General features: G+C 36.5%; 1 protein-coding gene across 2 annotated transcripts in view; it reads right to left on the bottom strand.

Annotated features, from left to right (window-relative positions):
• Positions 1-3,885: 3,885 nt before the first annotated feature.
• The window catches only part of LOC135089082 (polypeptide N-acetylgalactosaminyltransferase 5-like), an 83,133-nt gene continuing 76,814 nt past the window's right edge, over positions 3,886-10,204 (bottom strand). For both annotated transcript variants that reach the window (XM_063984313.1, XM_063984305.1), the window contains exon 12: positions 3,886-9,063. In XM_063984313.1, coding sequence (XP_063840383.1) covers positions 8,917-9,063 — 147 coding nt within the window. In that variant the 3' untranslated portion in view covers positions 3,886-8,916. The remainder of the gene's footprint in view (positions 9,064-10,204) is intronic.

The raw sequence follows: 10,204 nt of genomic DNA, 5'->3' as shown, positions 1-10,204 counted from the left end.
CTTCCCCGCAAGCCCATACTACGCCCACGGATGGCTAAGGGGCGTGTGGGCGTGTACTCACTCAGAACAATGATGGGCTGGCCTCTTCCGAGCATTTTGAGGGAGAAAAGTGGACACTTGTGGCGATGCGTGTCTGTTGAGCCACGAGGACGAGGGTCAGAGTGTGGGAAGCAGAGCAGTGGTGCCAGATCAAGCGCGGACCTCTGGGTTGCAGAAGAAGAAGAGGAAGAGGAAGGGGAAGAGGAGGAGGAGGAGGAGGAGGAGGAGGAGGAGGAGGAGGAGGAGGAAGTAGTAGCAGTAGTAGTAGTAGTAGTAGTAGTAGTAGTAGTAGTAGTAGTAGTAGTAGTAGTAGTAGTAGTTAGACACACCAAAATACCTATAAAACTCGTCTTTTGAGTCCCTAGGAAGGAGAGAGCGCAAAACTCATCCAAACACATCCAAAACACACTAAAAACACCGAAAACACACCCAAAAGACACCAAAATACCCACAAAACTCACCCAAACACACTCAAAACAACCAAAACACACTCAACACACCAATATCTCCACAAAACTCACCCAAACACACTCAAAATATACCCAAAACACACCCAAATACCCACAAAACTCAGCCAAACATACCCAACACACACTTAAAACATCCAAAACACCCACATCACCACAGAATACACAACTAACACACCCAAACGCACCCAGAACACTCCACACACACTCAAATGTATCCAAAAGACGCCACACACACCCAACACTTACCCAAAACACTTAAAACACCCAAAATAAGCTCAAGACACACTCATACTCACTCAATACACCCTCAAACACACCAAAACGCTCGACTATACACTCAAAAGACTCCACAACACTCAAAACACATAAAATAAACCTAGAAATAACCTAAACCACACTTAAACACCAAAAATTCATCCAAAACACACACTGATAACAGCTAATATACACCCAAAACACTCCTAAACACAACTAACACACACTCAAAACACCCCACAACTCCCAAATACACCTATAACACACTTAAAGGACCCAAAACACACCAAATAATAGAGAATGGAAGCGCATCAAGGGAAACTAAGCTAAAGATTGTCTTTTTCCCATTTACCTGTTTTGTCTCCTCCTCCTCCATTTCTCCTTATTTCTTCCTCCTCCTCCTCCATTTCTCTTATTTTCCTCCTTCTACTACTACTATCTACGTACCTGAGTTTATAAACAGCTGGAAATACTTGGAAAAACTGGAAATTACGGTAAATATTGACCAAGACACTGGAGCCGAAGTCCCAGTCTGTTGATGACGTCACAGGCGAGAGCCCCCGGCCGCTGGCTTACGTACGTAACGTATTTCATTTTGAAATTGACCCCTACAAAAAATGAAGCTAGGCTGGAATGCATTCTATTTTATGATTTGATAATTACTTAAATGAATATTCACAGTACCAAAACATCTCCAGCCTGAGTAGTTGTAAAGAAATATCAACACAAATATGGAAAAAGTGTTGGAACATTTGACACCATTAAAACCATTCAAAAGTCCGCCCATTTCACTTTACACCAGTAAAAAAACATTTCAAAAAATCGAAACTATTTTTTCAAGCAATGCAAAGTTAGTTACAAGCTGAAATAAAGAAATAAGGAATCTAAAAAATGACAAAATCACCACTTTTAACGGAACTAAAAACCATTTCAAAATGCACATACTCAACTCAACAGGAACGCAAAACATTTTAAAAATCATAAACGATTTTTTAAAGCAATAAAAGCTTCACTACAGCCTCAAATAAAAAAGCCAAGGACCGGGGTGGATAAAAATAACCGTGAAAACGGCCTTATATTTACATAAAAAAAAACTACACAAAATTCAGCCCAGTTACTTAACTGAAGCAACAAAAACACTTCAACATCAACAAAATATTTTTAGAAACCATAAAAATTTACTATAGAAGCCGAATAAAGTAATTAAGGAAAATATAAAAAATATTGGAACCCACAGGCCGGAACATGTCCTGGGGGCCGACCTCAGTGGAGGAGCCGGCGGCCATGTTGCCTTATTTATTACTTCGTGACACCAAAACCAGCCAATGGCGTATATATCTGACCAGCGCATATGAAAGCTAGATATGTGGCTGTATCTTGTGATATGTAAGGCTTACAATAAGTGAGAGACAAGGCAAATAATGGCTGAAAACACTGACACCCCGCCTGTACCTCAGCTGACGGTTTACATATTGACGACCCTTCAATATTCGCCTAAATTTCCAACTGTTTCCAGACTCAGATATAAACAAAACCTAAAAATAAATGAATAACCCTAAAAAATACCTAAATAACGAAAAAAATCCTTAACAGACGACTACAAGACACTACAGGGAGGAGGAGGGGGGAAGCTGTGAAGGCATTAAGGCTGGCACCGCTAGGCTCACCTTACGTACTCATGGCTCTCTGGTGCCGCGTGGCACCGCTGGGCTCACCTTACGTACTCATGGCTCCCTGGTGCTGCGTGGCGGTGCTTGGTACAGAGAGAAGCTGCCGGGAATACGGAAACACTTATTACCAGAGTGTGGGGCAAGACTGACCAAGGCTGGCCAAAACACTCCAGCCAACCGCTCACCCTCCCAAGCGCCACCTGTGTCTGCTTCCCCCCCCTCTTCCCCCTCCACACACACACAAGTTGACATATTATCAAGTAATAATACAAATAATATAAATATCATCACTTCCTCACTGCCCTTTTCCCATTGAACACCCCCTTCGTGGTTATGAACGCAAATTTCTCTCACAGCTGTACCGTGTCGCCGCAGCAAACACACGAACCAGCGCAGGATAGACTCAACTAAAATAACCCTCTCTCTCTCTCTCTCTCTCTCTCTCGTCAAGGGGACGGTGAAATGTGGGCGAGCAGTGTTCGGGTTTTCTGGGTGTTTTTGTGTGTTTTTTGTGTGTTTTTAGAGTGTTTTTGGGTGTTTAGGGGTGTTTTTTGGATGGTTTGTGGTGTGTTTTGGGTGTTTTTGTGTGTTTTTTGGGTATTTTTGGGTGTTTTTTGGGTATTTTGGGATGTTTGTGTGTGTTTTTGGTTGTTTGTGTATGTTTTTAGGTGTTTTCTGTGTGTTTTAGGTGTTTATTGGTGTTTTTTTGGTGGTTTGGGTGTTTGTGTGTGTGTTTTGGTGTTTTGTGTGTTTTTGGGTGTTTGTGTGTGTTTTTTTGGGATGTATTGGGGTGTTTCTGGTGGGTGTGAAGTGATATATATATATATATATATATATATATATATATATATATATATATATATATATATATATATATATATATATATATATATATATATATATATATATATATATATATATATATATATATGCGTGTGTGTGTGTGTAATGCTGTATTCCCGTCTTTTTACTTATTTATTTATTTATATATTATTTTACTTTATTTTCATTTTTAGTTATCTGCTTTTATTTATTATTTTATTTACTTTTACTTTATATAATTCTTGAGGACTTCAAAACTAGCAATATTTCTGATATATTCAGTCAATAATGGATGACAGACTGCAGTAAGGATTTATTTAATAATTACCTTGTTATTGTGCTATATCATGTGTATAATTTTGATTCCATTGAAGTATTCAGTGAGAGAGAGAGAGAGAGAGAGAGAGAGAGAGGATGCCACACTGCCGTTGCTGTGACTTGCCACAGTCTAATGCAAGGACTTTATAAAGAGGAGGTGGGGAATGAGGTGGGGAATGCACATTTTGTTTTTTTAGAAGTAAAAGGAGGCATCATGTAAGATAAGAGTAATTCAGTGTACCAATCATGTAAATTTTCACATCTTATGTAAGGTTCTGTATTTAAATTAGGACTTTAATGAAAGTCTTACACTGTGAAGAAACTATTTATTAAAAACTTTGAAATGTTCCCTTCACCATGCACGTGTACATACGTAGTATGTATACAAACACAAGCATTCACATTTACGGCATGTGTCAATACTTCACATTTGGAATGACATTTGAAAATTCACTGATATTATAAACTGACTGAATGTTATAAAGCCATACTGATAAATGCAAATATGAACATTTATAGAAACTATCTTCATGATCTAGTGAGGAAAAAATTAATGAAATAACATAACAAAATAAAATGTGTATCCAGAAGACAGGGAAACCCTGCTTAAGTAACACATTTCATGACACACAGCTTATTTCTGTTCATCCCAAACACATGAAAATATACATCTTCCCTATACTTTACATCTTAAGCTACTATGAAATTATCTGAGATGAATTGATGTTGATGTAGATGATGGAAAAAGAAAATGTTAAATGAAGTCAACAGATTCACTTGAGCTTATTGATATTGATATAAAAGCACCTTATTTAGGAATAAAGGAAGATTATTCAACAATCCCATCTTTTTGTTACATCAATCAACAATAATTAATTATAGTGGCACAGATAAACATTCCTATTTACTGAAATATGAATTACCCCAAAGTTTCCCTCTGTCCCTCCTGCTTAGTCTTACCAACTCACACCACCAATGACCCAACAAATTAAGCCATCAGCATAAAAGAGGTGAATCAGGTCCTGCATAACCATGTTCTTATCTCAAATTCCATATCCTGTAATATATGCTGGAATTATTTAATATAGTTTAATTTATGAATCGACAACCAATACAAATTTCATCGATGCACAATGAATTAAGTAATAATTAACTAATGTGTAAATTACATTGTTACCACATGACGGAAGCTCAGCATGAAAGTGACAACAGACCCTTTGTTGTCTTTGAGGACAGCAGTCTGTTGCTACACTTGTGGCTTTGTCACTATCTAATTCATGGTTTCACTTGAAGGACAAATGTCAAAGTTTCGAGAATTAAAAATTGTTGATATATTATAAGAAATAGTTTGTCAAGGAAATCTGATTGTATACAAATCATTGCACGTGTTTACAAGCACACAGTCCTTGTCCAGTATTTCATAAGCACATTTTGCATCACTGGCAAGATGGAATGCTTCGCAGGTTCACATTGTATTACATCTTTGCTATAAGGGAAAATATTTCTATACTCAAGAAATGTTATGTGGATTATTCATATAAACTTCAAGCACACATTGCTTGCAGTTAAACAGTTCTTGATTACAAATCAAGCACAAACACACTTTGCTTGCAGTGAAAAAGTTCTTGGTTACAAATTACCCACTACATATTCAGGAATGGCTCCATTAGGGAAGGCATAGCAGCTCCCTTGTGCTTAAAAAGAAAAAGAAGACATTTTGGTCATAAAAAATATATTACAAAAAAAAAAGGTGAGCAATGAAATTTTACATTAAATCTATGAATCTCTATCCAATCCTATATATTCAAAAATTTTGGAATGTAAATTAAACAAATTTGGAATGTAAAAGTATAAGTTATTAAAAAAAAAATCAAATATACATCACTATCCAAACAGTTCTTCAAGCTGTATGAGTACAATACATGATAATTTCAAATGATTATCCCTAGAGATAACAAGGCTGCTGAGATACCAGGTTTCAAACAAATTGTCATGTGTTACTCTAACTGTCTACCCTACAACACATATAATCCTGTCCATGTTAGCCTGAATATCATCCAATTCTTGGGCCTATGAAATTAGTCCTCAACTAAGTAAAGAAAAATAAGTAAATAAATAAAATTAAATAAATAAATAAATTAATTAATTAAAAAAAATAAATTTCTACAATTTTAACAAGTTCATTTTTTAGTCAGTAAATTTTTGTCATCAAATTACTGTAATACATATAAGCAAATATGAAAATGTATGTAGTTAAGCAATTTATATTTCAGTGATTTTTACTCAAAAGGGAGAGAGAGAGAGATAGAGGGTTCAGTAAGCTGTGCCCTACCCAGGTGGTAGTGGCTGCCAACACATTGCTGCCAGACAAGGCAGCCCACCCAACCAACACACTGCTGCTGAACAAGGACAGGCCCACCTAACCAACACCCTCTCACTCGTCACTCTCAACAGGGAATGCAAAATAATCAAATTTTGCTAATTATAATTTTTTCTCTTTTCAGTTTCTTATGCACTACATACTAAGGATGAGTAAACAAGGAAAAAAGGTATAATGAAAGCTTTCAAGGCTGCATTATTTCTACCAGTATGTGTGTTGTACCTACTGTATACTTTTCTTGCCATTAATATAATGCACATGGCTTGAAATTTACCTTACATTCATATATGATGTGTTTAATTTGTATTCTGTGCTCTCAGGTTTCAATATGGATAAAATTTTGCCCTTCATCTATTCTTGGTCACAATGTTACAGAAGTGCTTCACACAGCAAGGTTCTCAGTGCTGTTCCCTTTGTTGCCCTTAATGGTCCTCTTTTCAGGAAAAAACACCATCACAGCCTCTTGCTGAATTCTAATTTTTGATCATTTATCATTATTAATGATTATGATGTAATATATTAATGATCATGAAAATGATAATGCAAGAGATGAAACTAATGTAACATAGTCAATAAAAATAACATCTTCACCATCACCATAGGATAATTGGAAGTACATTCTCAATCCAGCCCCAAACACCATCACCACTGTAAAGACTAATTACATATAATTACATAATTCATGGCTCCTTATGGCTTGAAAATCTGCACAGCAAATAACAATGAAATGAATATTAATTCCTCTTAAATATTAAATGCATCACAACTAAGAGGGAATTTATCATCATTGAATGCTTCCAGATACAAAAGAAGAGTTCATTCTAATTATAGAGATGACACTGCATGGCTTTTCATTAAATAAATTTCTTTCATCAGCAGTGCCATGCCACTAACAAACTGGCAGGAGGAGAGCAAGGAGCACATCATACCACCTGAGGAATAAACAAAGTCACCATTTGACACAAGGGACACTGATCAACATTTGCAGCTCAGAGTGCCACCACTTCAGGCCAGCTGATCTCATTCAGCAGGAAAGCTCTCACTAACTCTGCACTGCAAACACTTGGCTCACCTGGAACACTACACATTATGGAATTCAATCTCTTCACAACAGTAGTGCATGCTGAGAGATCCTTGGGGTTCCATCTTTCCAGGAACCTTAAGTCACCAGCCAGACCTGGCAATGTGCACACATTTCACCATACTTACAATATAAAAATACCACATTTCTTTCTGTTCTACCTATCCTTTGCTGCTTTGGCTTCATTCATCATTAGTTACTCAAATTTTACCTAAGTTATAATGTGAGATGTGCTTTTGAAGAATCTTGTGCAAGTATCACAGTGCAGCCACTCCACTCACTATTACATTGCTGCATTTTCAAATTTGCATTATTATAAAATAAAATTTCACAATCTATAGAATAAAAAAAAAAGTTAACAGTACATATGTCAGTTTTGAAGACATTTTCCTGCCACATACCTGGTCTGGGTGCCATAAGGCAGGCCACCAGTGAGACTCTTGTGAGGCATTCATTTCTCCTCTTTGAGCCAATCACGTTGCCTGCACCTATTCAACCAGTTACAAAGGCATAAATGTTTCATACATTTGGCAATAACAAATGGAGTTCATATGATACAACACAAAGCTTTATCTACTGTACATATGGTGCTGATAAAAGGAAGAACCACAAGTGCAGCACTCATTACTGCATTGTTTACAAGAAAACCCTGAATCAAATGGAAAGTTTACCCCTAATAAGTACAAAAATAACAAATAAAGTATAGCAAATGTTCATTGTTATCCTAGCCCAACAGCTGATAACTGATGTTATGAGAAGATAAAAAGATCTAAGATCCTTTTTAGTTACAGCATTGCTGGGTGCAGAAAACTTCTAGACAGAAGAAAATTCGGCAGGTTTTTTTTCTCAATTACTTAAGTTTTTGCCACTACTTGTGCTTCTCCCTGCATCAGCCTGTTAGCTTAACACAGCAACCAACATGGCTCTTCTGTGGTCCAGGTGTGAATATCAGAATAACATCAAATAAACCTTCTCTGGCTCTCTCAGAAGGCACTAATTCACACTCCCACCTGGACAGATGGCAAAGGAAGCTAGATCTCTGGAAGTAATGGGACAGCATATTTACATGATATATATATATATATATATATATATATATATATATATATATATATATATATATATATATATATATATATATATATATATATATATGATATTTGTGAAATGTCCATTCTGTCTGGAAGAATTACAAGCATGGAAAGACATCACTCCTAATGTGTAGCTCCTATCACCATTACGGACTCCTGCAATATTTGCACTGTTCTTCACTTTTGTATGTAGAAAAAAAAAGTCCAGCTAGGGTGTTGCTGGTTACTATGAGGACCACTCAGTAATACTTATTAACTTTTCATCTGAGAATATCATCATACTATTTGAGCCACATAATTTGTAAGCAAGACTCAACATCACTCTTTATTGATCTAATCAGTAACCAAATCACATACAATATATCCTATTTTTTATTTGCAGGTATAGGAGTACCCATTAGTGTACATCTCTTTGCAGGCCCAGGTCTGACACTAGGAAACTAAAGTCACTCTTATATGTGTGTGTTAAGTACCAGCAAAGAAACCCTGTAAGTTCCTTTCAGAAGCTGTGCAAAATCACTTGCTTCATATCAGCTTCTTACACATACACTGGTGTCACGTTGCACTGCTCATCATCACAACCATGATAAAAGTACTCTAGTCTGAGAGGAAACAGTTCATTATCACACTCTTATTCATGAACCAACAAACACTAGGTCACCACACAAGAAAGTTTTCTGTCTTATCACAGAGTCTACATTAAATATATTTTTAAGCACCACACCTGTCTCATGTTCATTTCAATATATTATGGTGTAGTTTTCTAGTTAATATAAGTGCATACAGGTTGTTAATTGGCCTGCCACTTGAAAGAGCCATTCATGACCCACTGCTGTGCTGCCGTGCCATCACAAGGCTTGAGCACCGGAAGGGTCACGTCTCGAGCATCTGGCTTCTGAAGACAACGTCCAGAGTTGACATGCTTCAGAGACCCGTCCTGCAACATGAACCACATCAGAATGTAAGCAACCAAAAGATAAAGCAGAGAAAATATACATCAAGGCTTGAATTTTGGATCAGATTTACTATGTTATATGAGTCTGATGAAAGACTTCATTATGGTGAGTCCCACATGCTGCACATAATCAGATCACATGAAGTTTTGCATTGTTTTCAAAAGTTCGAGTTTCAAATACAGTAGAACCTCAGTTCTAGAACTCAATTACTTCTTGAATTCCATTCAGAATCTGAAATGTTTGAAAACTAAAATTATTTTCCCCATAGGAATCAATGTAAAATGAATTAATCTGTTCCCAGACACCAGTCTACCCTGTCTTTGTGGCTTATGACAGATGCTCCCACAGCCAAGATGGCTGCTTCACAACATCTCCATCTCACAAATTATTTATCCAGAAACGATGTATTGGATGAACTTTGTAACACAAAACTCATCAGAAGATACTGTTTGGACCATGCAAGTATTCTTTGTCACTGATCTAGTGAGGGAAGCCTTGTAGAGAGAGACAGAAAGGAGCAATTTAGTTACTACCAAAATGAAGGTGATCATAAAATTTAGACATATTGCTTCTAGAAAAAGCTACTGTGCAGTAGTAATGGCACTGGGGGTCATTGAGAAAGCCACAGGTGGCTTGGGATAGCTCCTGAGCACCGAAAACTGTTTGTTTACATCAAGGTTTTTCAGTGGGATCACATATGCCTTATTTCAAAGATTGAATTATTGTCTTGCACTGTGTCTCTCCTCCAAATATATAAAAATGAAGTAAATATTTATAGAAACTATAAATTAGTAATAAATGGCAGCTTTTGCTATCTTTTAATATTTGAAACCAAGTAACTTTGTTCTAGAACTGAAAGCAATAACGAGTTCAAATTTTTTTTTAAACCAATTTGTTCAAAAAGAGAGGCTTTCAGTAACCGAGGTTCCACAGTATTTTACTTATACTACAATTTCCCTCTTGTTCAAATATATTTTACTTGAGGAAACTATTTTTTAAGCCTTGAATATGAATTTATCTATCTATTAATATTTGACATTCATTGCTAAGGACTATCAAAAAGAGGATGGCCGTGACTTAAGAATTTCCATTAATCATTCTTATCTTTGCATCCCTTCCCTG

The sequence above is a fragment of the Scylla paramamosain genome, chromosome 3 (assembly GCF_035594125.1).
Source record: "Scylla paramamosain isolate STU-SP2022 chromosome 3, ASM3559412v1, whole genome shotgun sequence".
In the NCBI taxonomy this organism is placed as follows: Eukaryota; Metazoa; Arthropoda; class Malacostraca; order Decapoda; family Portunidae; genus Scylla; species Scylla paramamosain.
Note: the sequence above shows the minus strand (reverse complement) of the source record. Positions and strands in the feature narration are given on the sequence as shown.